The sequence below is a fragment of the Drosophila miranda genome, chromosome 4, assembly GCF_003369915.1.
Source record: "Drosophila miranda strain MSH22 chromosome 4, D.miranda_PacBio2.1, whole genome shotgun sequence".
Taxonomy (NCBI): domain Eukaryota; kingdom Metazoa; phylum Arthropoda; class Insecta; order Diptera; family Drosophilidae; genus Drosophila; species Drosophila miranda.
In genome coordinates, this window is record NC_046677.1 from 22,656,432 (window position 1) to 22,684,271 (window position 27,840).

At 39.5% G+C, this 27,840-nt stretch overlaps 1 protein-coding gene across 3 annotated transcripts in view; it reads left to right on the top strand.

Moving 5' to 3' along the window:
- The window catches only part of LOC108162166 (CUGBP Elav-like family member 2), a 141,633-nt gene that overhangs the window by 29,921 nt on the left and 83,872 nt on the right, over positions 1-27,840 (top strand). For all 3 annotated transcript variants that reach the window (XR_004472882.1, XM_033393292.1, XM_017296758.2), the window contains exon 2: positions 13,733-14,755. Coding sequence is in view for 2 of the 3 variants with exons in the window: in XM_033393292.1 (XP_033249183.1) it covers positions 13,986-14,755 (770 nt within the window). In the remaining variant the exon portion in view is untranslated. The remainder of the gene's footprint in view (positions 1-13,732; positions 14,756-27,840) is intronic.

The following is a 27,840-nucleotide window of genomic DNA, read 5'->3' on the forward strand; positions in this document are numbered from 1 at the left end:
AATGAGCCAGGCTCTCTCTCTCTCTCTCTCGCTCTCTGTGGCTGTATCCATGTGCCTGTCTCTCTTTGTGTGTGTGTGGTTTATTGTAATGTGTCCTGCTTCTGTGTGCGTGTGCCGGTGCCATAAATGCGTTATTTATGAGGCATATTAACAAGCGACAAACGACGGCAACAACGTCCACGTCGACATCGACGACAACGACAACATAACTCATACGCACTGTGCGCCACACAGCCAGCAGAGCCAGCACACATTTATTGTATTCAATTATTGATGTTGTTCAGTTTTAGCCGAAGCCGAACGATTTGCCGTGCTTTAATCTCCGCTTCTCTGTCGATAATAAAATATACCAGTTTGTAGGTATATATCTATTAAAGTTTCATTCTGAATTATTCACAACAATAAATAGGATATAAATGTTGAATGAAGAGTTGCCTTATTGGTGGAAGCAGGAGCAGGAGAAGGAGTGTGACTGGCAAGTGATTGGGGGGCGGGTTGTGGTTATGCTCCTTAAATTATTGATATATTGTGCTGTTTGGTGAAGGATATGGTAGGGTAGGAAATACTAGAAATAATATCGGAAAATTTGTGCCAGGAAAAAAATATAAATAATACTAGAAAAATACTACAAGAAACCTCTAAAAAATTCTATAAAAATATATATATATGTAAATACTGGAAATAATTCCAAAAAAGTACTAGAAAATATACTACAAAAATTGTTATCAAAATACTAGATAATATTATGTAAAAAAGGAGAACCAGAAGAACAATTACAAAAAATTTAATTTAAAAAAATAATAGAAATGTTAGCAAAAAATACTATTAATACTAGGAATATTTCAGAAAACAAGTCGTATAGTAGAAATAACTCTATCTGGTGGAACGGCTGCATTAAGGACCTATTTTACAACAACAAATTCCCTTTCATTTTCTCTTTATCTTTTTGCAAAAAATGAACATTCCATCATCCGATTGTTTCCTGTCAATCGCACAAGAAATACTTTATAAAAGCTGAAAACTTAAAAAAAAATGTATTTCAGATTATATCACATTTATCGCGAATCCCACGCTAATTTTTTCCTTTATTTTGTCAAGCAATTCAAGCGATTCCTTCGGCCGTAAAATCTCCAAAATAAAATTCCATTCAGAAAACAAATCTCAGCATTTTGCAGCATCTTAATTCAATTTCACAGTTTTGCAGAACCCTTTTTAAACAAACGAAAAAAAGGCAGGAAAATTGCTGATAATACTTTTATTTTTTTTGGGTGGGTGAAGCACAGGCAAAGATACAGATACAGGTAGGCAGACAGACAGAGGTCCATGGGTCCACTGACTGGTCAAAGTCATAGAACACCTGCAGATTGTGTGTAAAACAAAGGGGAAGGACGAGGGGAACCCTTTTTGATAAGCGTGCGACGGGTCCGAAGTCAGACAAGAGAAACGAGAAAAAGAAAATGAAAATATACCACGCAAGCGAAAAGGGTTGTACGTTTTTTTCCTGTCAGTCTTTTTGCTGATTTCGGCCACATTGTCTATTACACACGAATTAACATGAAGCCCAAAAATAAACAAAAGCCGGCAGCAGCCACAGAAGCGGCAGCAATCCCCAAGCTACCTACTATCTATCGCATTCAATCCGTATCTGTATCTGGTGCACACAGAGTCCAGTCCATGAATATATCCTCCACAACATGTCAACAGCTTTTTGGTGCTCTCTTCCGTATCTCTGTACACTCCTTTCTCTTCACATTCCTTCCCTCCACATATCTTTTATTCGCCTTTTTTTCGTGTGCTTCTTTATTCAGGTTTTTGCGTATTTTTCGATTTGTTTTCTGTGTGTGGGAATGCTGCACACAATATTTATTTGACAAAAACCTATGGCAGACCCGATAAGCACACCAGATGCACACAAAACAGACCGACACACACGCCGAAGGAATGGGAACGAGACGGAATGATTTAAATGCAACTGTAAATCGAACTCCACTCTCTCTGTGGGGGCTGTGTATTTCTGGTATTTTATGGGGAAACCCTACGGTTTTGTGGGAAGAGATTTGCCAGACATTTGATAAAAGCATTGATTTTTGGTTCAGGTATTTTACATTTGAAAAATGTACTTTCTTTATTTAATATGTGTTCCTTTTGCTTTTTTCCTTTTATAAATGAATTTTATTTCTGTACTTAATTATACAAAATTTACTTCTTTCATATGATGTGTTCCTTTTCCTTTTTTCCTTTTATAAATTAATTTTATTTCTTTACTTAAATTCTTTAAAAAATTTACTTCTTTCATACGATATTGTATGTATTATTTATTTTAAATTTTTACATTAAAAACAAATTTATTAATTTTATTAGTACGATATTTTTTGTTTTGTTTAATATTTATGAATATTATTAATATTTTTGCAATGATTTTAAAATTATTTTAAAGTTTTGATATTTTCTAGATTTGTTGCTTAATTGGTGTATAAGTTTTTTAGTATTTTTCCAAAATATAATATATTTTTTTAGTATTTGCTTTAATTTTGTATATATTTTCTAGTATATTTTCATGGCAGTATTTTTTTGTATTCTTTTAAACCCCAAACAAAAACTTTGAACTAATTTTCATGAACTATTTCTTGGAAGACTCATTTTTGGTATAATTATGAAATTATTTTTTATGGTTTATTTTATAAGTATTTAAAAACAATCAACTTTCTTTCTTACTGGACAAAAGCCTTTAATTTTTGCATTTAACTTATTTATGGCTCTTCCATATGTACGTTTCCTGTTCCACATTTACAAATGCCTCTCTCGCTCTCATTTTTATCGTCTCTGCGGAATTGACCTGACTCTGGCGTGGTTCTGTCAACTGTTTTTAATACATCACAACTCTCACAGAAATGGCTAACGAACTGCATGACAATGTCAAATTTCGAAAGCAACAAACAATAAATTTTCACGAAAATTGACAACATCAAATTGATGGGTCCACAACCGACAGCATTTGAAGGGACATCGAATGGTTCGGCGAGCGAAAACAAACGAAGATAACATTAAAAAAAAAAAATGAACCGTAAAGGGGAACGGGCACGGGAACAGAACCATCGCGTGTCAGTAAAGATTATGATAGGATATATAATACAACAACAAGAGCAACAGCAGGAAGTCGGGCAAACAGAATCGAACGTCGCACAATTTGAGTGACATGTCAGCAAATGAAAAAAAAAAAAAAACAAGAAAAAACTCTGTAAAAAACTGAAACGAAAAAACGTACGAAAAATATTTGTATGAATTTTTATCAACAATTGGAGAACAGAACAGAATGACTGAAACGCCTGGCACATACAAATATTGTCAAAGTTTATTGCATTTATCAATCCCATGGAATGTCCATATACTACTCGTATATAAAATAAATATATACAATTTCTGTTGTCTCAAGGGATGCTGCTGCTCTCTCGCTCTGAGTAATTAGTGCAGTTGAGGAGTCTTGCCCCAACCCAAAAGCCAGACAAATGCCATTTATGACCCTTTGCCGTGTCTGGGCTCTGGCTGTGGCTCGGGCTCTGGCCATAAGCCCACATCCATACCGACCGACCGACCATCGAGCAGCGATGCAAATCACTGAGGAGCAATTAAACACGACCAAAGTTGTCTAGCCAGGCGGAATTGTTCCTAATGCAGCTCCTCCTCGGTTAATTTGATATTTAAAGCCGTCTGGGCTGTGGATCCCCCGAGGAAAGGGATGGATGGCCATTAAAATGTCGGAAAATTTAGATATTCAAAGTTCTTAGGGAGATCCTTGGGAGGATACTCTCAGTGCGCAGACGTGTCATTCATAATTTTAAAACTGAAAATTCAGAGAAAAATGGCATAGAAAAAATCCATATTTTAATTAAATATTTCGTTTTCAAATATAAACATAAAGAAATTAAATATAATGTTAAGTAAATATAATTAAAATTATTTAATAATAAAAATGTAATAATAAAAATTTAATAATATTAATTTAATAATAATAATTTAATAGCATTAATTTAATAATATTAATTCAATAATTTGTATAAAATATATTTAAACTAAAAATAAAAATATTGAATTAAAATATAAAATATTTTTAGATTCAATATTCTATTAAATATTTTTATATTAGTATAAAAATGCAAGTGGAAATTTTTTTTTTCAAATTTCCTCTCTCGCTTTTTTCTCTGGCTGCAACCAATCGGTTGGCTATTTGAACACCTGGCTCTCTGCTTTTCAGTGCCTACTTTTAGGCTGCATATGTACACAGATTAATTTTTTTTATTTTTTTTATAAAAAAAACTATCATTTAAATTAAATGTGAATCATTTTTGTAAATAAAAACACGGTCAATTGTGGGAAATACACACCGCTCGACTCGTAATTGAATAATGAAAAGCTTTCACCACACTAATTAAAGCTGACTTATCGGCTCCGATCCAGAGATAAGAACCAAGTCCACAGTTTTCTCGTTAGCCCAGAGACCGACAAAAAATAATTGCTTTTATTATTGTCGGTGTTCCCTGACTGACCAATCGCCTGCCCACTATAAAAATCAAGGGAATTGGCTCATGTTACGCTTTAATTAGTATTTAATTACTCAATAATGCAAACCACGCGTCGTATGAGCAATATAATTTATTTCGAGGCCCCAAAGCAGCGGCAGCAGCAGCAACAGCAGAAAGCTGTATAAATTAATAAAACATCAACAAGAGGCCATTATTTTGATTTCGTACAAATATTTTTGTTTTTTCTTTTGCGTGAGGACTTGGCCAGAAAGCTACTAAACGATCCTAACATCGCCCCCGGAATGAGGGGGGAACTCACGCAATTGTGGAACGGAAGGAGTCTTCCGTCTGCCCCGCCCCTTCTCGGACATGCCAAAAGTCGTAAAGGCCGCGCACAAATCTCGATGCTGAAGTCAAAAAAGCAAACGCAACACAAATTGATTTGGACTTGGGCCCACTCCCCCAAACCAAAAAAAGAAAAGCCCAAAAATAGAAGGAAAATTTAGTTGTTTTAGCTCTGAAATAAATGGAATTTTCTCGTATTAATTAGCAAATGGTGAAGGCAGTTAAATGAGAAATGTTGGCCGCCTGCTGCGTGTGTGGCTTCCATAAATTTTCCACCATCCCCTCCCCATTCGGGCGGAGGCCAATAAAAGGTATGGGTGCCGCCAGAGCCCCAGGTCCGATATAAAATTGTTCAGTTTGCGAGTGTTTGGCACGCAACGTTCTGTTCTTCTGCCGTTGGCTCTCATCGATGGCCAAGTCGAAAGTGTTTGGCATTTTGCTTGCGGGTTTCGCCTAGGGAACGCATTCAAAAAGTGGACAATGTGTTAATTGCTTTGGACACGTCGTGAAGAAGGTGAAATGTGAGGCGAAGGATTGGTGGTGGCTCATTCGGGGTCATTTATTGTTGGTTAAATGGGACTAAGCACTTTGGCTTAGAGAAACGTGCACGGTTATAGTTCTAAAGGATTTAGAACTGTAATTTAAGTTGGGAATAATATTACGAGTAAATATAAAACAGTATGCTTTGGAGGTGGAATGTAAATCTTTGGGGTTTTACAAGGAAAACCCATCGAAACGTGCCTCGTAAAGCGGGTGGCTTTAGCATTGATGGTGCTCGAAGCCCGGTGTTCAAAGAGCCTAACGAAACAACTAGTTTTGTTGATTCTGGCTATAATAATGATCTGATCGTCATCGTGTTTTTGCAGTCTAGCAGATATGATCATTATCCATGATTCAGTCTTTCCTCGAGGGCTAATCTTTGCTGAAAAATATGCATAATCAAAAACGTATTCTCTTCGGTCGTTTCTATGGCCTATGGTGAAACCCTTTTCAACAGCCACTCTTTGGCTACTAACATATAATAAAAGTTTGTCTAGTAAATACTTCAATTTTCATCATCCACTAACCAGAGGAGAGTAGTGCCAAAAAACTTGTTTTCAATACGATATTTGTTGGGACAAATTTTTGGTCGGTCCTGTTGTTGCCTGTTCATTTACTTTTACGAGGCATTGGAGATTTGCATAAACAACAAACGGCAGAGCAGAGCGCACACTCTATGGCGCAGGGAACATGAGCACGAAACTGACACAACAATGCCGGAGATCCCCAACCACCCACTCGTACCTTTCGGACGGTACCCCCCCAACCCACACACACACACACTCCACACACAAAACTAATAGAAATTTCATGACTCCTGACTCCCTCTCTGGCCAATTTTGCAGTTTGCAATTTTTTGGTCAAATAGATAACAGAAAATAAATATAAATTATTACAGAGAGTCGGTTGCAGTTGTTGGTTCGGTGTGAGTCGAATTTCGTTCAGTTTTCTGTTTTAATATTTATACTCGGTCAGTGCCGTGTGGGTGTGCTGGTGGACTAGAAACAAAATAAAAGTACAATGTGGTTGCGTGTTAAGACTAGGAGATACCCCACTTTTAGAAAGGTTTTTGCGCCTTAAAGAAGTTAAATGAATGAATGTGCATGAACAAATTGCATTTTGTTTGTGTTTCGCCTCGAGCGCAGTCTTATCTCTTGATCTTCATTTGATTTGCGAGCATTTCTACTCATACGCAATACACTTTCTGGCTCTCCCGGCAGTTCCCTCTTCCGCGAAAACAACCACAAGGCAAGCGCAGTTTGTTGCTGTTTTCTGTTTGTCGATCGAGTCGCGAAACGGTATGCCTCGTCATTTCAAGAGCATAGCTCCCCGTCAGATTTGCATTGCTTTGCTCTCTGCAATTCGTTTGCTTCTCGGTCTCAGCAACAGCAACAATAATGCGCCATACACTCGACTGCAACTTTGTCTTCGGCTTCAGCTTCGGCTTCAGCTGCGTTTTCAGCTTTGACTCTCCGCTTGCGCTAGATTTACGCTCTCTCGCTCCCAAGCCTCGCTCTCAGCATATTCTAGCCCTCGCTTGAAGCAAACGCAATAACCAACGGGACTCTCCACTGTGATGCGCAGTTTCTGTGCCTTTATTTCGATCTCTGCTTATGGCTATGTATACATTTACAGAATACCCTTTAGAACAGCTTCGAATATTTTCGGATCTCCAACATGCCCAGTGTCATTCCACAGGGTATCTAAAAGACAACAATATGAAAACCCAATTGTGAAATATTTTTCATTTTGTTCTCTCTCTGTGTCCGCTCACACTTGTGTGTTATTTGTTTGTGTTGGCTTAGCAGTGTTTGATCAGCAACTCTCTCTCTCTCTCTCTCTAGCGAGAGAATTTCATTCATTTCTCAAGGTACTTCAACTTCTTGTATTTCTCAAAGGCAAAAAAGGAAACTGATTCACTTCACTCCAAAAGTATTTCATAAAACAAACAATGGAAATTATTTGATGAAATCGATTTTTCTACCGGTTTGATTCTACAAATATTTAAGCTTGGAGTCTTTGATTTGATTATGAAAGAAAAGTGGCTGAAAAGAAAATTCTTTGTGACAAATATACACGTTTTTCCCCAGCACTTGCTGGAAATTTTCCACAAAAATTGACAGATTAACTAACGTCAAGGACAGTCAACAACGAAGACACGGCTACACAGTCGATTGTGCCACGTCAACAAAGTTACAAAAACTGACCAGGAAATTGACCAAGTACTGTCTGAGATCTGAGACGGAGAGCCAACAGAATGGCAGAAAAAAAAGTTAAACGAAAAAGTTTTCCATCCAAAAATAAAGGAAAAAGAATTTTAGTTGTAAAAACGGAAAAAAACGGAAGGAAGGTTATCGTCTGGTGAAAGTTTTTACGCTAATGAGAGTAAGAGTTTTTTCTTTTCTTATTTTGCGGTGGAAAACTTGTAACTTGTCGCACTTTCTGTTTTCCATCTACATTTTTATGTTTATTTGCTTTAATCAGTTTGACTTGTTTTTTTTTTTTTTGGATAGCATAAATTATTCATTGGCGAAATATTGGACCAGTGCCACGAACTTTTAATTAAATCAGAGTTGACTTTAATTAAATACTTTGCTTAAATGGCCTTGGAAAAGGCTGAAAATGAGGAGGCTAGAGGCTGGGCTCTTGAGTGAGCCCAAGAATTTCTCGGAATAAGCTATTAAGCCTTAAAGTCTAATAAAATACACACTAAACACACTTAATGCCTTGATTACCAGCATCAACATCGGGGTTCAAAGTCCAGGCCCAGAAACAGGACCAGGACCAAGGCAGACACGCCAACGCCCGAGGATGATGTCCTGTCCAAGACGGTGTTTCGGTTACGGTGTTGTTTTCCGCCTGCCTCTGTTCGGCCTCGGCCTCGGCCCTGCCCAGATTTATGCCAGACCTCAGGGCCCAGGCTGACCTCAAAATTTGTGGGCCAATGTGCTGCGGTGTGGTGTGGTGATGGGGAAGAGTTGGGCCTGTCTCCGTCTTAACTTTGCAAGTGAAACACATGTCTAGGGCCAACCACAAGATAGTCGTACAAGGCGCTATATGGAGTGGAAGAGAAGGCGAGTAGGAGGTCAGGGGAAGATGACAGTCTTTGCAATCGATTTCATCCAAATTTCGATAGGTACGAGTCTTATATAGGTTTGAGATTTGATGGAGGAATGCAGCTTTGAGTGGAACAATCCGTACTGAAAGTCGCAAAAGTGCGAAAACCAGGTGTTCAAACAGCCACAGAACTTCTTTTGTTCATTCTGCCTATAAAACCCAACCGATCTGCAACCAAATAGATATGAACACTCTTTATTATTCTGCTTACATTTCATTCCCTTAAAATACACAAAAAGCAGACGAAATTCTCTTTTGGAAGGCACCCAAAAGAGTCCCTACATTGTTGTTTCTTTCGCCGAGTTTCGTTGGTTACAACAGCATGAAGTAAATTTATGGCAAATGATGTGGCTACTGCCCTGCTTCTTGGGCTGCTCTTCTGCTGTTCTGCTGCCACTGGCTTTGGTGGGTGTCTTAAAGTAAAATATTGACAGTTTGAGTCGAAGCAAGTGTAGCATAAACTGCTGTCAGGGCCACAAAAAGTTTCCTACACCATTTTTCGGCTACGACTAAGGATGAGAGTCGTCTTTGGGAGGGGGGGAGAAGCAACAAGCAAAAGCAGAAAGTAATTGCTTTCTCCCCCACTCATCGTGACTTTGCTGCTGCGGTTCTTTTCAGCTTTATAACTCCACGAAGGCAACAATTGTTGGCTATATTTTATTTCAAAATTTAAGTTTCTATTCCATGTTTTAAAGCTGTGGAATTTTGGTTCATTTTTGACTAGTTTTTTGGGGCCAAGTAGAGAAATCAATACGGGCTTTGGCCCACACACATTTTCTAGGCCATCCTTTGGGGCGTTCATCATTACCAATTCCTGTTTAATTAGTTAGTTGATTCATTTACATTTGCTCTGCTCTGCTCTGCTCCGCTCTGCATATCCCTGAATATCGAATCATTTTAGCCCCAAGTTTGCATTGTTTATTAAATTGCCAGATGACAATTTATGCATCTGTTTATAGAGGGGATTGGTACATCGTACTGTTTGTCTCCTCAGGATCATAGCATTTTGTGAGGTGACACAATATTTGTGCGTCTGTGTGTGTGACGCTCCATTTGATTTAATGCTGGCCTAAGGGAATATTTGCTCCACTTGCCATAATCATGGAAAATAATTGTGAAAATGTTGCACAGGAAATTGCAGTTTTGATAATTGAATGATTCTGTATATATTTACGAGATGGAAATTGTTTCAAAAGGTTTTGCACAAAGATTTTAGATTAATAGGGGCTTGGTTTATTTCTAAACCATTCTACAATATATCCTTTATTCTACTACTTAATTAATTCCCCTTAAAAACTGTTTGCGACATCTTCTTGTGTCGCTTAAAGCTGCATTCCTTTGGCCTTAGTCAATATTTCTATCTTGCTCTCTGGCTGGAAAAAATCTCATTATTAATTTTAGTTTTTTTTATTCCCCCTCCCCCTGCCATCCCCACTCAATGCGTCTCTGGTGTGACTGGGTGCCGCTTATCAACTTTTTTCCACTTGTATTTCCTACTCTCTTTCAGGATGCAGTTCTCCTAGTCTCTGGTTCTAGTCCCTGGGTTTCTGGGACAGAGCATATTCATTTTTCTTTTCCAAGCTTTTCTTTTTTATTTATTTTCCAGCAAAGGATTTATGTTTTTGGGTTATGGCGCGCGGGAGCTTGTCTTTGATGGAGACCCCGACTTGGTGTCCTCGTCTGGCGCGATTTTCTTTGCTCGTTTTTCCCCCATTTCTCTTTTATAGTTTTCATTTGTTAGTTCTGATAACACACTATCCTCCCCCTCACACAGAGCACATGACTGAATCGCTTTTTCTTTAAAGCCTTTTCAAATTCTATTTTGCCAGGGAACTAATGAAAAAAGGCAAAAATATGGGGTACTGACGATCTCCCTGTCTCTGCCTCTGTGTCTTTTAGCCTTGCGGCTGTGGGCTGAGCTCTTGGTTTGTCTTTGAATGAAATTAGTTGAATGCCTAATTAAGTTTTATAACTATTTTTTAAAGAATTAAATAGTACTGGAACTCAAGGCAAATTAACGAAGGCAAGTTTGTGCTTTTTTAAGAATTTAATGTTCAACAGCCAGAGAAATAGTTCTAAGAATCAAATAATCCTAGGCGTAAAAATGTATACCAATTGCACCACCACGAGTAGAATTTTAAAATATTGTTTCACTCAAATTTTGATACAAATAGGAAAATATTACAAAAAAAAATTATTATAAAATATCAATAAATCAATATCAATAAAAAAATAAAAATTTGTTTACTATCATAATAGTAGTAAACAGAATTTAAAAATAAATATTTAATAAATAAAATAAATATATTTCATATATAAATTAAATAAATATGTATATTTCGTATATAAATTGAATATTTATATATTTATATTAAATATTTATATATTTAAATTAAATATTTTTCAATAAATTTAAATATGGTTTATTTGTTTTCAAATTTTTTATATTAAGATTAAATATTGGCTTTATTAAAATACCTTTTTAATAAATTCAAATAAACAAATTCATTCAAAGTGAATTCTATTTAATTTCATTGTTTTTATTTACAAATTAAATGTTTTATTTAAATATGGGGGTGTTGCTTTTTGCCATTTATTTATATTTTATTTTGTAAAGCAAACGAAATACTGTAAAAAGTAATTATAATTTAAGTGGAGATCGTGGCCTGCTTTAAAGTACAAAGATCTCTGTTGCGGCTAGCAATTATTTTAGCCAGACCCCGCCACAAGTGGGAATTTCAAGTGAATTTTCTTGGCAGCCTCCTTTTTGCTAATTACGCACAAAAAAGAATTCTTTCTTTCCGTTGCTGCTGCTGCTGCTAGGAGAACGACTTCCTGCGTGAGCAAACATCCTGGAAAACATTTAACAAGCTCTTCTAAACCCACCTCCTACCCACCACCCATCGCCCATCGCTTTTCTGTGGCTCAGACTACTTTGATGGCTACAGAGACTGTGTGTGTGCAATAATATAATGCCATGTAATAAGGAAGTAACATTTACAAAAGCCAAATGCTTGCAACATCCAACACAAACATTGCATTCGTGTGAGTGTATCTGTGTGAGTGCTGCTTGTGTGGGAGTGGAGTATGTTTATGGGAAAGCGGTCGACGCGTGTAAATTGCAAAGAGTAAAATCTTGTAAAAGGCAAATTCCTTTCAAATGCAGCAGCAGCAACAGCAGCAAAGGAGAACAGGAAACACAGCAGTGGCAGAGGAGGCGAAGGCGAAGGCGGAGGATAGCAGGAGGCATGGCAGAACTACTTAAAGTTGCAAGGCACAAATAGGGATGAATGGGTAGATATATTTGTATGTATATATATATATGGTAAAATGTACACAGCGTTGCATTCAAGTTGACTTTCAGTAGTGTGTCATGCAACAAAAATCAAGAATGGGGGCAGAAGAACCAACCTCCTCCCACACGCATGGCTAGACAATGGGTTTTTACCTCTCTCCATAAGGAAAAGGATAGATACTAAGCAAACTTTGTAGTTTTTTGTGTGTGTGCGTAGAACCTGCAACAACAATAGACATTTTTGTTGCAAGCTGCAAATTTGATTGAAGATATTTTGCAGGTGTTGAGTACAAGAGAGGATATGGCAGTGGTTACAGATAGAGAGAAGTGGTTAAGGAGGAGTAACCAGTAGATGCCCAGGATGTGATGTGTGGTCAACTTGTTTGCTCCTTCTGTGCCCCAGAGTCCAGGCTTAGCCTTCCTTCTGCTGCTGGCTGTGGAGGACAGCTTCTCCAGGGGTTAGCCACAAAGTATTGCAATCTACATTCATTGCAAAATCCTTCAGATAATCCACAAATAATCTTGAGTTGAGAGATGAGAGAGCACGCCACTCCTGCTTTGCCAGAGCTCGCTCTTCACTTCGATTGGCCGCATGCTTGAGAGCTAATACGAATAGGAATTTTTCAATTAATTTTTGTACTAGAAAATTTCTTTTTGAGTGGCTTACGGAGAAAGAAAATATTATATTAAGACTATACAATTGGCAGGATGTTAGATGAGGCAACAGCAAGCCGTCCTATGGCGGAGTTCTTTCTTGATGGGCACCCATTCTTCGTCTCTGATTGCGGCCCCGCTGCCTACTCCACCTCGTCTGTTCGTCAATGCTGAGTCGGTCCCTGGAATTCAAAAACAAGACTTCCATTTCAGTCTTCACAAGTAAAAGTCTTGGGCGACGCGCACAAGTCGGTCCCAAGAAACCAACAACAAAATACGCGACACTTGGGCTTGGACGAGGCGCAAAAATGAACAACTTTTCGGCCCCACAACAAAGTACAGTTTTTGGTACACCAAAATACTGTAAAGAAACCAATTTTTTGCAAAGCCAGCCTAGAAATATTTGTATATTTAAAATTTATTTCTTAAAATATATTTCTTAAAATATATTTATATATGCCTTTATTTTTAGTAAGTAATTTATGCCTTTTAATTTTGTTTCATTAGACCCCACCATATATTGTGTTTAAATTGTTAAATTTTACTTTTCACCAAAAAATATATATTAAATATTTTAAATTTTTGCATTTCCTGTGAATTTTCTGCATTTGAATGTCCCCCAATTATTTTGACCACAAAGCACAGGACCTCCCGAGTGCTTGGGGGTGTTTGTGTGCGTGTGTGTGTGTGTGTGTGTGAGGGCCAGCAAACACTGGACACAATGAGAGAAGCAAGCACTCCACCTACACCGCCGCCCCCGAGGCGCATTGGCTTTCCGGCTAGCCCTTTTCTAGCTCAAGTGTTTGCATTTTACAACCACACACACGGACAGACCGACAGACAGACGGATAGACGTACGTGTACCCTGCACAGACACTCCACAAAGCACTCACACAGCAACAGCACAGTGAATGAACATGGGTGTAAGTGTCCTGAGAGTGAGTGCCCTGAACTGGGTCCCCTCTTCTGTTGTTGTTGTCTGTGCGTTGGCATTTTTGTAGCAAAAAGCGAGGAAAGAGCTTAAGTGAAATGTAGCTGACCTAAGCTACAAAATAAACATAAAGAATATCTGAGAAACGGAGAGAGAACCATCATGTGTTCCACCTAGAGCGAATGAGATGCTGCATGCTTGTATGATTGTCAAGGTCGAATCACACGCTCATACTTTGTTTTTTTTTGTTTTTTTTTTGCTACCTTAACTAATAAATATTCATTGAAATTTACTAATCCAATGAAATTTGCCTCCCAACTTCTCCCTCAGGCAAGTTCTAAGCAATAAATACCAAAACAATAAAACAGAAACCGAAACCGAAACAAAAGCGATATAAAAGCAATTTTGAACCGGAACACAGCGAGTACCAGAAGCGCAAACACAGCGAGTGTCAGCAGCAGAAAAAGAACGAGTTCCAAAAGCTGAAAACAGAACGAGAACGAGTTTCTTTATGCAGGAACAATCATAAGGATATACCCGAACAAGCTAGAGAGAGAGAGAAACTAAAAGATCGCTCGAAACCATGCTGAGTTCTTTAGATGCTTTGGCTGGTAAGATAGCCACAGCCACGCCTGGAACGGGTGCCGTCACGGCGCCCAGTGCTGGTGGTAACAGCAAGCCGGCCCAGAGTCTGCACCATCACCATCATCATCTGGACTACGACTATTCGGCGGTGGAGATCGAACCGCCCGCCGAGCAGCTGGCCAATTCGCCGCGTAACGAGCGAGAGAGATTGCAACAGGCGCAGCAGTCGTACGAGCAGCAGGCCCAGGCCGAGCTGGAGTTTGGCCTGGCCGAGGTCACCAGTTGCCACAAGCTAACCCAATTGAAGAGCGCAACCAGTCTGCATCACCCGCATTCGCAGGGCCAGCAGCAGCAGCAGCCGCAACAGCAGCAGCAGCCGCAACAGCAGCAGCAGCAACAGCAGCATACTGCCAGCAATCAAGGCGGCGGCAGGACAATGACACAGAGTCGTCATCCGCATCATCATCATTTGAACCATCATCATGCGCCGTACCATCATCCCTATCAGCGGCATCGCCCCAGCTCGCCGCCACAAACGCCATATCAGCAGCAATTGTCCCAGCTAGTGGCCCTGCAAGATCATCATGAGCTGCTCCAGTCGCAGCAGGAGCTCTTCCACAAGCAGCTGGCCAATATGCAGGAGTACCAGCGCGAGCGAGAGCGCGAAAGGGAGCGAGAACGTGATAGGGAACACAGGGAACGGAACAATTTCATCGATAACAGCGATTACGATTCCCAGCATGAGTTCAAAATTTGCCTGAGGGATAGGTGAGTGCGAGTGAGATAACACAAACACACCCACACACTCACACAAAACAGTTTCCCCACTAAAAAGTCATTGCATTTATGTGTCATGTGTCTAACTGTACCAAAAAAAACGTGCCTGTAACTGTACTGTTTCATTTATCATTTAATTTATAAACTAGGGGGCAAGACCCCTGCACACTCGCTTCTTTCGTGCGTCAACCGCTGTTACGGTAGCTCTGGTGAACGCACATGATCAGTGATTATGATCAGCATATAAAGAGCGTAAAAGTAGTACGATACATGATACATTGGCTTTTATCGATAGCTGGCAAATCGATTGTGAATCAAGACAAAGATGAAGCCAAACCTTGCAAGGCAAATGTATCAAATGCCTTCACCAGAACTGCAAAAACATGATAACTGATACCTAACACATGATCACTGATACATTGTCCTAGTGAATTCGATATATCGATAGCGCCACCGATACTTCAACAGCTCCACTTATAAACCAAGCAAAATGTGAACATTCTAATTTGCATCACCATTTTTTTGTGGCATCGCATGTTTGCATGCAAGAAAATTATGGTCTTTACAAAAAAAAATTAACTTAATTCATTAGCTAAAATCAACCAGAAGCCGTATAATTATGGAAATTTAAGGCATTTATAAAACAACTAGTCCATTACCAGACAGGGAAAACCCATTAACAAATTTGGAGTGGGCCTAAACCATTGAAAGTTCAGTGAAAATGGAAAGCGAGAGCTTTAACATGAGGGTAGAATATGTTTTTGAAGCCCATGCCGTGCCGCGCCATTCTCTAGGACACTTCAATTCCTTGGCTCAATCGCTCTGCTGTCATGTTTTGTGGCATCTTCAGTGTGAACACACGTCAGGAAATCAAAATCCTTAGAGAACACGCACCTTGGCAACGCCTCGCAGCGAGGCATGGAATCGCAAACAAAAATAATATAAAACATTTGTAATTTTTGGCCAAACGAAAATGTCACGTGACAAATAGCTGCTGGGTAAATTGTGCTCAAGAAAAGCAAAGAAAAAAGAGGAATTTCCCCCAAAAACCATATGCTTGACACGAACACCCGTCCAACGACACCCACTCTGACACACACACGACAGGCGGCCTTATTATACATATCTCTGCTGGGTCTTAACTAATTTAATGTGTAATATCATTTGACATATTGTTCCATGTTTCCCTTGCTATTTGATTTGTGGCTATGAGAAGGGTTTCGTGTTATTCACGATATTCTTAGGCCATTTCTAACGACCTTCTGGCTCCTGGCTCCTTCACACATGCAAATAGTGTGGCGCCTACACGAGGCACCCTTTTGACACTACCTACACTATTTTTGGTGTTTTCCAACTTATTTTTGTGCCACATGAAAGCTAAGCAAGTTTTTACCACTAGTGATGGGTGCGGAATAAATAAATAAATTTAAAGAAGATATTTTCTGAAAATGCAGAAACACAAAGAATGGTCATATCTATTAGATTGCCAAATCTCATTACGATCGGAGCATTAGTATAGCCAGAATGAGGAAAAACATATATTTTTTGGCTACTTGAACACCTGGCTTTCAAACAAAATGCATGCTAGAGCCACCCACTTTTCAGTGCCTAGTTTTAGGCTGCAATGATAGCTTCTTGGATAGCTTTGGTGATACTGTTCCAGCCTTTCCTCTCACGATCCACTCACGCTTTCATCTCTGCCACACATTTACGCGCTCGATAAAAAGCCCAAGAAAAGAAAACATGGCATAAATATTTTATTACCCACTGTGTGCGACATTTTATGTTTATTGTTTTGCCAATTTACACAACTGTTGTTGCCTATTTTTGGGCGTGTGCCTGCCTGCCCCCCTTTCGCTGCCGACATTTTATGGCTATTTTAAAAAGCTTTGACATTTGCGTGCCTCAAATTGCGGGCAAAAGGCAAATACCAAATCGTTCATTGACTTTAAAGCGCGTGCTGCAATGCAATTAGCTTCAGGGCGGGGGAAATGATGCATTTGCATGTGGCGGCTGTGGCATACACCGAAATGTGGCAATTAGTGTGGCTCGGGGGAGGCACAGACGGACCTCTGTGGCCGCCGACTGATGAGCCAGAGATATAATACAAATCGTCATCAGGGGGCGCTGCGCATATAATAATTACGTAAATCCCATGCCCAAAGGCGGAATTATCTTTGGTGAAAGTGAAATGCAAAAATTACCCGGTTTTTCTAATGCGCGACAAAATAAACAACAAAATATACCAAAACAAAACAATAAAACAAACCGCCGGCAACGAACGTTAAACAAATAGAAATTGAAAACAAAACTCTGAGAGGTTTTTCATTTATTAAAGTGGCCCTGAGTGGGGGCGGCTCCGTGGACTGTAGGATGAGATGTGCTTTGGACACGTAAGCAAATATCCCTGCATGTTTGAGCAGGGTGGAAGGAGCCTTTGTCTGTGGATGAATGTGTGTACAGTGACAATGGAATGCGTGAGCAAAAGGAAACCGAATGCAGAATGGGAAATGCATGCCTGGATTGGAGGCCACATGAATGTTAAAAATACCCTAGATGTGGATATGATGTGGATTTAAATGCAGAGAACAAAGAAGTAAATATATTGGGAAGGTTTTTGAACGATAGGAATCCTCCAATCTCTTCCAGTGTAGCTTAGCAGTTAAGGGTGGGTTTTCAAGTCTGGCTTGAGCTTACCCTCACTCCCATTATCCCAATCTCTCCTCCAGTGCGATTTAAACCATCCTTAGATAGCGCTATTCCGATGGATGTTGGATCAAGGTGAATTTATTTGTTAGGTGGTGTCTTTACCACATCTGCTCTCTTTCGAGGACCATCCATGCTAGCGTGCAGAACGTTAAACATTTGCCATCTCTTTCTAGCCCTTGTCTCTCTGAGAGGAACGAGTGTGTGGATGGTCCTCACCACAGCGGACGACACTCATCATGGCCGCAAGGACACGTGATATCTGCTCGCACTGATTATCTTCTTGATACACCTTCTATAGTCTTTCCAACAAATGCAAGAGCAGCTCAAGGCTCAGGCAAAGGTACTCTCTGTTCTGTTCTGTTCTGCTCTGTTCTCTTCTCTTCTTTCTCATTCTTTGTGTCCCCCAAAGGGGTAGCCAGCAAGAACCAGAAAGAAATTGAAAAGAATGCTGCCCTGTTCTGCTGGCTGTGCTTTAGAAAAACAACAACAACGGCACACCTACACATCAGCTGTGCGCGCTCTCTTCCACACTCTTCGCTTTCAGTGTGTGTGTGTGTGTGTGTGTGGGTCTCTATTTATAACCCAAACCCAGAGTTGCATTTCACTTTACAGCATTCTCTGCGTTTGTTTCATTTCAATTGTTGCTGCTTCTGCTTTCTGCTGTTGTTTTTGCCCTTTTCTTTTTTGCTCTTGCTGTTGTTTGCTCAGCCTGCCCCATGCCCCATACAACATGCTCTTGCCTAGCCAGTATCCTGGCCTGGTCTGCTCTGGTGTTCCGCGGTGGGATCCGTGTGACCCAGCCAAAGCTAATTTAGCTGCAGGCTCAGGGCCAGTCAAGGATAACCCACTGAGTGGAGCCCACCTCGCGACGTTTTTGTTGTTGTTTATTTTCTGTGGCTTCCCTTAGTTCCACGCCACTCGACGAATGAACGAGGGTATATTAGGTTCGTTGCCATTCAGGTAACAGGCAGATGATGGTAACGCTTTTGAGTCTATCTTCTGGGCTTTGTGCGCCGTCTCCAAGCAATAGCTGATCTCTTCCAGCTGGCCCTCTACCTGGACAATGGTTTCCTCGGGGTGCTTCTCGATAGTCTCCAGCTGGTTGCTTTTGAACTTCTCTATTTCGTTGAACAGAAACTCGTTGTTCTTTATTAGCTCTTCGCACTCGCTTTCTTTCTTAGCTTTTCATCAAAGACACTGTATTTGGTTGTTGGATTCTTCAGACCGAAAACCAAGTCTCGCTTCTGGCTTCTGGGGACCGACTTAGCTGCAATATCTTGGTCGTGTAAATTCCTTTGATTCCCATACAACAATCCTAGTAGTGGGTATCTTGAAGGTCGTTTCACCCCGTTCCTAGTTGTGTTTTGTTTTAGTGAAATCGAAATCAGACCAGCACCATATGCATTCATTCATCTCTCTCTCTCTCTGGGTCTCTGTCTGTATAAGTAAGGCAGCGGCAGGGTTGAGAGCCACTGGCGTTTGTCCCGTGTTCCGTGTTTGCCATTTGCATAGTTGCAACTCTGAGCCCGGCTCAGGGCAAACTGGGCATCTGTATTAGCCATAGCCATAGCCATGGCCATGTGTGTGTCTGCATACCTTTCACCTTTATTGTTTTATAAAAATTTTATTTTCCAAAAAAATATGTTAAATATTTGTGCAGAGTAGGAGTTTGGGAGTTTGGGAGTGGGAGTGGCAGTGGGAGCGGCATCTGGTCTCTCATTGTTGATGCCCGTTTGGCGAAAATTTGTTATTTAAATAAAAAATAGAAAGTTGCATATAAATTACATGCATGAGTTATGTTTTGCCCGTTGGCTGCAGTTTCCGGGGGCTAGAGAGAATTCTCTGAAAATATTTGCGCATACATAAAATTGTTTCATTTGGTATCTGTATCTGGAATGTTTGAAGATTCCAGGGCAGCTAACGAATCTCAACGTATTAAATTTGCACGCTGGCATTCCTTTTTACGTAAAATATTTGGAAATATATTAAATTGCTTTCGGGGCAATTACCTGTAATAAATAATACAACTAAAAATACAAAATATGCCAAATTTTTATTTTTAATTTACGGGCAGCGAGAATGTTGCTATTTGTTTACAGCTTGTTGAATTTAAACGCTAAAAATAATAAAGAAAATTTGATTGTTGAAATTCATGTTCGAATTTTTTAAATATTTTTTCTTGCATTTTTACACCTGGTACTCAAAGAGCTTCGGGGTATATTATGTTCGGCAGAGACCTAAAGAAAAATCATTGCAGAAAAACAGGGTTGTCTGTCGTTTGGCTCTTTGAACACCTGGCTTTCTGCTCCATTAATGCAAGAGCAATAAGGTTTTCAGGATGCATAGATGCAGGTTCATTTTCGATATATGTATAGCAGCTACTGAATACTGGGTATTTAAGTGTCGTTTCGACTGGTTTTAAATCCGCTCATGCGTATGTCATTGAAGGAAATATAGCCAAAATTTAAATAAAATACCTAAAATATTGTTCGAGTGAAAGAATGTTGCACTTGGTTGAATATTTGGTTAGATTTATTTTAATGTTGTTTTTGCTGTTGCTGTTAATTTTATGTTGCACTACAACATTTTAAAATTATTTGTATTTAAATGTTGAATTGAATATATTTTAACAACTATGTGTAGTACGAGTAGTTTTCACGGTGAAATTCTGATTAAATTTTACATTAAATTCCATATATATTTGGAATGTGTACTAATTTCCAACAAAAAAAACCTGTTAAAATGCTAATTTAGTGACCAAAAATAACAAAAAACTAATAAACTTTCCTACCACAATTTTGTGTTGTTTTTCTCTAAATATTTTACTTGTTCACTTGATTTTTCATTTAATATTATTTATTAATTACTAATTGGGCACAAATTGTGGTACTAAATTATGAAACACAGAAAAAATATATACAAAATGTACAGAATGTGTGCCAAAAATATGGTACATATGTACATATATTAAAGTGAAGTTTTTGGCGATGGGCAAAAATTACATTTCCAATTTTAATGAGGGGTCATCGAATAAACAAATAACACGAAAACAGCTTCAAACATGGGAAAATAAATTTTATGTAATTTGTTAAGCAGAAACAGAAAATCCGGGCAGGGCAGGGCAGGGCTTCGACCATTATCCTTTTATTTTCCCTGGACTTTTGTTGCTGCTCTTTGGGGTTTTGGGTGGGGGCTTGGTAGGGGTTCTTTTTTGTTTGTTGCTGCAGGAGTATTCAAGTGCGGTTTGTTCCCTGGAAAATAACTCAGCTCGTTAACTGCACAAATAACATGTCAGCACTTTTCCTTTTCTCTCGTTCCGGGGCTGCCGGCCGCAAATTTGCGGAGTCCCCCGTTCGGTTCACTTTTCGGTCGGTCTGGCCATCATTACTCAAGAGTCCTTAAAGTCAGGGCAAATAAAAAATAATAAAAAAGAAAGAAAGAAAGGGAGCACACGAGCGCGAGCACGAGCACATCCATGGCCCTCTCTGAAGTGGTTAAGTCAAATAAAACAGAGTTCCAGTTCTCGCTCTCTTCCTGTGTGCGTGTGTGTGTGTGTGTGTGTTTTTTTAATGCCTGACCAAATGTATTAATCACACACTCCACGAAAGACCCTCCGGTCTGCAAAGTTTTCCCTTTGGCACAACGCACATACCATATATCGATGAACCCTCCAAATCAATAACTAAAGGACCCCTCCGTACTGCAAGAGAGCGAAAAAAAAAATTAGTAAATGAAACTGCTCCAAATGTTGATTTTTGCCTTCTTGTTTTTTAGTCCATTTTGTGGTTCCTCTACTGGTCAGCAAATAAAAAAGAATGAATGGTGCGGGAGGGATACCAAATAAAATAAAATATAAAGCAATAAAAAAGGTCGTTCGGGTGGGGGAGAAGTGAAAAGTGAAAGCAGCCGCAGTTGTCGGTTTGGGAGGAAGCATTAATAAAATGGGCGCCGCTTGGTAACCCATAGTTTTTTTACACGATACCCTATGTGGGGTTATATGCTGCCATAGAAAAGAATATTCTTCAATTTTATGTTTTTATATATTTTTCCCCTTTCTTTAGGCTTGATATACACACAGGCTTGATATATGTATGCACACAAAAAGGGTATTTAATTACTATATAAAATTCCCATATTTTAGGGTATTCCTTTAGTCGACTCTTTCAACCCTCACACAAAAATCCAAGCTCTTTTCATATGTGTGTTTTTTTATTCCTTTACTTTTCCATTTCTATCGCTTGCAAGCGCCTCGAAAATTGCGGTTAGTTTTTGGGTTCTCCTTCTCCTCTCTAAACCATTTTTTGGTGTTTGCTTTCTGCTATATGCTCTCCTCCGCTCCCGCGCTCTCTCTCTCTTTTTGTGAGTGTCGGTATGTTGTTTGTGTAACTGCGTTTGCGGTTTTCAGAATGCGCTGCTCAATGGCAAAACAAAAGCTGGAAAGCTGTGCGCTCGCTCTCCTACTCCATATCTCTCACGCTCCCTTTCCTTTCCTCTTTCCTTTTCCACTTCTTAAATCTACTACTCGGCAGACCGGCACAAGCTGTGGCCTGCCGTCTATGTCCTATGTTATTTTCTGCTGCTTCGTCCGCTGGTGCTCTGCTGCGTTTTCTACTGCTGCTGCTGCGTCTATCAAGGACACGAGAAGTTTTCCATCGATTGAACCAACTGCAAACAGTACAAATTTTTGGCACAGAAATCACTCGAATGTATTATAAAAGGTCGTATTCCGGGTAGTTTAGCTATCTATTAACCAAAAGCTACCGTGATTAGTATGTTTTAATATTAAATTACAAAAATATACATATGTATCCGTGCTGATCCGTGATTTCTGACAACTAAAACTGACTCGGTTTTCAACTGACACTCAAAAGCGACGCTGAAAAAGGTGCCGTACCAAAGCACAAGCTTTACTCTACTGCTCCGTTCGCTGCTGCGTCTACACTACTGCGTCGGCTGCTGCTGCTCCTCTGCTTTGCTGCTGCTCCTACTTCTCTGCTTTGCTGCTGCTCTGCCGCTGCTCCTACTTCTCTGCTTCTTTTCTGCGTGTTGGTTCATTGATTTTGGTGTGGAAATGAACTTTGCTCTGCTCCTTCTTCTGCTTATCTCCCTCTAACCCTCTGCGTATGGTAGTTTCTTACCACCATGGGGTTTTTGTTGTTTTGTTTTTGTAGATTTTTCGACACTTTGTAAGCATTATTTGTTTTCGCTTTTATTTATGTTGCGGTTTCGTTCTTGTTTAGTATGCAATTTTCGGTTTTTGCTGCAAAAATGTAAAAGTAAATTGAAGTTATATTCGGAATTTTGTGTGTTCTATATGCAGGAAATGTTTTTGGTAAAAGATGGGATTGAAGGTAGAGAATTCTGAATAAACGGAAAAGTAATTACAAAAAAAAAAAAAACAAACAATTGCTGGATAACCACTGGATAAAGCATACACACGAGTATAAGCCCATGGCTCTCGCACTTATCCCCATACTTAATCCCTACTAAAGGGCAGGGCCCAAACCACTTCAGCCTTCGTCCAATGTCAAACAAAGCTCGACAATATTTATGCCCCACTCTGTGGTGGTGGTGATGGCACCCCCCCCCCTAACACCCATTCTATATATCCCCATCTCTCTGACGTTCTCTTTTCATTTCCGCAAAAACATTTTCATAAATTAAAACGGCGCGTCAGCGCCAATGCACAAAATGCCAAACACATGACGCGTACCGCCCCGTATCCCCCCGTACCCCAAACGAGTTGCAGACAACTCGATGTTTTTCTTGTTGGCACAGCACACCACTCCCCAGTACCAGAGGCCGGGCAAAAACGTACGAAAACAATAAAAACAGAAGCGCAAACAATTGCTATCCTGTACTCGAGACCCGGACCCGGACCCGGGGTCGTGGCTCGTGTGTCGGGGGTCTCCTCGTGGCTGTTGTTGTTCGTTATTACCTTGGAGATTAATTAATTGCGAGGCAAAAATATGCTACAAGTTCAGCGCCGACCGAAAACCCCGTCATCCTCCAAGGCAAAGCCTCTACAGCAGTCAGTCATTTCCGCTTTCCATCTCTTATCCCCTCCGCCCCTGCATTTATGAGCCGCAACAAACAACAACACAGAGCTCCCAAAAAAAAGGAACATCCATGGTAATTTTTCGGCGGCTTGGAGTGAACCCCTTTTGTTTATGGCTTTTCTTTTATAAAGTGGAAAATTGCAGACAGCATTGTTTGTTATTTATTGCCATTTTGATATGAAAACCTTTTTTTGTTTTGTTTTTGCTTTTCTCTTGGAGCTGCTTTCGTGCCTCTAGTTTGAAACCTTTTATGGGGGGTCTGGGCCCTTAGGCCTGTCGTAAAAATCTATTTATTTGACTTTGCCTTTGCCCTGTTTGCCATTTTTCATCAATATCAATGGGCCAATGACAAGTTATCGAAGTAATTGGCAGGAATTTGGAGGGGGGTGCAATATGAATTAATGATGTAAGAAAGCGAGTGGGTTCATTCAGAGGAAGAGCTTACCAGTAATGCAAAATTATTTTTCGTTTGAATCGAAATAATTGGGATTATTAGAAATAACTTTAAAAATAATAGAAATAATTAAACAATATTTAGACCCCAAGAAATAAATTTAATATAAAAATTTTTTTGAATTTATTTAATATAATAAAAAATGTTTTTAAAAACTGAGGAGTTCACAAAAAACATTAAAAGTAATTTTTAAACATATATAAAATATACAAAAATATACCAAAATATATTGAATTTATTCAATAAAAAAAAAATATCAAAACAAAATTTTAATTCAAATTGAAAAAATTGTAAATAATTTGTATTATCAATTTTTATTTTTAGAATTGCAAAATAATTTTTTTTTATTTTAAATAAAAAATCCGTACGATTTCTTGTTTTACTACGTTATCCGTTTAGTCCAAATATTTCCTTTGCCTCTTGTACTTTATTCCCTTTTCTCAGGTCTTTTAATCCCAACCAATTTCCCAACTGATTACCCAGCACCACCCATCAATTTAGCCATTTTCCACAAAATGGCAACTCAATCAAGCAGTGCTGAAAAATCGCACTGCTTTGCGCCCCAACAGTTTACCTTGTCAACCCACTTTAGCGTTGAAATCAATTTGACAAAAGCCACATAAATTTAAATAAATTGCGGCTACACATAAATTTAGACATTGAGAGCAGCAGCAGCGGCAGCAGCAGCGGCGCGGCACAAATAAGACTCAAGGAAAAGGAAGTGGAAGGAAAACGAGTCATTTGCCAGGGGCCCTGGGATGGGGCCCTGAAAAGGGACCGAGACCGAGGGCTCTATAAACCAAAATACAAATAAACTTACCGGACGACGACTCAACTAACAGAACAAACAAAGTAGAGGCGGACAAAAAAGGGATAGACGGATAAACTAAAAAGGTATAGAGGAATACAGCAGGAAAAAGCGTGCTACTATGTAAACGAAGAGAGAATGGGGGCGGCACCTCCGCCAAAATAGAAACAACAAATACGATTTGAGCTGAGAAAAATCAAAATGAAGCATAAACAAACGCAAGCCAAAACCAAATGGAGCCAATAATAGAAAACAGGAGAATAAGCAAAAGGAAAGCGGAAAAAAACAACAACACAGAGTATAACAAGTAAAGACTATTTGCAGACTATAGACAGAGCCCAGGAACAGGCCCAGAACGAAGTTTGAGTTCAGGAAAGTGTATAAATGAAAAGAAATCGAAACCGATTCGGACGAACATGATAGAAAGGACAGAGCGGCCCTGGAGCGGGAGCGGGAGAACAGGGGGAACGAAATGGAACAAAAACGATAAGCAGGAACGGCGGAAACGAGGAGGAATCAAACCCCACACACACCAAAATCGAACCCAGAAACAGGACCAGCATAAATGAATCCTAAGCAGAATGTGCATGGGAACAGTGGTCTAAAATATATATTTTTACTGATAAAAGTTTATGGAAATATAACTAAAAATTTTACGAACAGATTGTCCACTAATACTAAACAAATTGCATGTCTTGGGCATGACGAGGCATGATTTCTGCGAGACTGGTACCAAGAATCGGCTCCAAACATCGGCCTCCGTCTTGTTTTTGCTTTCTCGGCACCGAATTTTGTGCATCTGGGCCTTGCCAAAGATTTTGTTGTTGGATTATGGGGACCGACTCTGAAGCCCAACGCCTTGATGAACAGATGACAGATGAACCCCAAGAAAAGTTCATTTTAATTCCTCTCCAAAAATATAGCCAATAATTTTCCCCAACCCTAGTCCCACTGTACCCCACAGAGAAGGCCCATGGCTTCAGCGGTTGATCCAACCCCTTGGGAAATGCTATCGCCTGGCCAGCCACGAAAGCTGCGTCCTGGCAAAGTCCTGCCTGGTGTCTGGGTCTTGGGCCTGGCGGCTAACAGGCAAAAAGGCTTTTCATAATATTTTTAGACATTTGACTTTTGATTGAGCGCATTACACGCGATACCGATGGCCTGGCAGAGAGGTGGGAAAGTGGAGGACTAAAGTCCCGGCTTACATTACAACTGAGGCAATTTATTTGGCCCGCATTTCCTTAGTTTCTCAACCGAGTTCCTCTCCGTCCTTGGGGTCCTTTGGCTATAAAATTAGATTGTCCTGGCTTATGCAAAAGATTTGGTTGGCTGTCAAGCAGTTGGCTGCGTAGATTGGCACAGTATTTTATTGAAAATCTAAATAAAATATCTAAACGACGGTGTTTTATTACCTGCTGTGTGTTCCCTGCTCCTCATCAACTGCTGCTTCCCCTCTTTCTCCAGTGATTTAACATGTTTAGGCGAATGTTTTACATCGGGTGGGAGTAAGTGTTGGAGATGCTGTTGGAAGCTTAGTCCTGCCGAAGTGCCTCTTGTGGCTTGCCTTCGAGCTGGCTAAACTGGTTCTAAATCCTCTGTATATTTACGGAAATAAAAGGAGATTTTAGGTTGCTTTTTGCCTATGGCTTTGAGATTTAGTCGAGAAATGGCAAAAGTTGTATTGGGGGAATGCAAAGCATATTTTGTACTGGATTATGGATTATATCTGACATATTTACATGCATTTTGTTCTCTTTCTATTTTTCTATTAAAAACATTCAATATGTTTTTAAGGCTTTCCTGTATTGAAGACATTTAATCGATTTTTATACCCATTATTCAAAAAGTACAGGGATTCTAGGGCCTATCCCATTCTATCCCTGAACTAAGGCTCAAATGTGTCCATGTTCCAAACATTTTTACAAAATTCTTCGGCTTGAGAAGACCAATAAAATATCTTTAATTGGTAACCCCGACCTCCTGAGCCTGCTGTCTATGTCTCTCATCTGCCACTCCTTCAGTGTCCACTTTTATAAACCGAATACCGGGTATTAGCGCGTATCCCTCCACTAATGCTTAGAGGTTTCCATCTTCCAAATATTTCTATAAAATTCTTGGGCTGGAGGAGACCAACAAAACATCTTTAATTGGTAACCCCGACCTCCTGAGCCTGCTGTCTATGTGTCTCATCTGCCACTCCACCCGAAACATTTTCCAAACAAAATCAAGCAACATTTTAGCCATTTTATTGTCAGTCTTAATGCGGCTCTCAAAAAGTTGGCTTAAAGAAATTAAATTTTCTAAAGTCCTTTCCCCAACTTCTCATTTTCAGTCGTCAAGCAGCAAATGACGAGCAAATCCGGAGAAATCCAGCCAGCAATGAAAAGTAAAAGTGACAGACGCGCGTTAATTTTCAACTTTTCTTTGCAGTCACCACCCCACATACCGCTCAAAACCGAAAAAAAGGGGCCTGTCCTTACAATTTTCCCTTTTGGGGGATATATATTTATTTTATATTACAAACGTCAACTTCGACGTCGCGGCGCTGTGAGTGACTGACTTCCTTCCGCTTAGCTCATTAAACACACAGAAAAAAGCGAACCCTCGAAGGCTGCTCCCTCCTCCCTCTCCCTCGTTGTCTGCCATTCTCAGACACACATAAGTCTCTGTGAAATTCTCTCTGTTCGTCAGACTTTGGCAGTTTTCGCCAAACGAAATGTGAAATGCGTTTTCTTTTACTTTTTTGTAATACTCTGCAGAGGATATAATGATTTTCTAAGAGAGGCATTACTTTCCATTAATGATCAAAATAAAACTATATAGAATTATTACTATTTTTAATATTTATAGCATACATAAATACTACATTTATGGCACTAGATTAATATTTTATTAATAGTATTCTTTTTCAAGTATAGACATTTTTTTTTTAATATTTACAATCTTTTTTTAACAGCCATCTCCCTGACAAATTTCATTCCTTTTGCTGCTGAAATTGCACCATTACACACCTTCATATATATTCTACAAATCACGTAAAAAATCC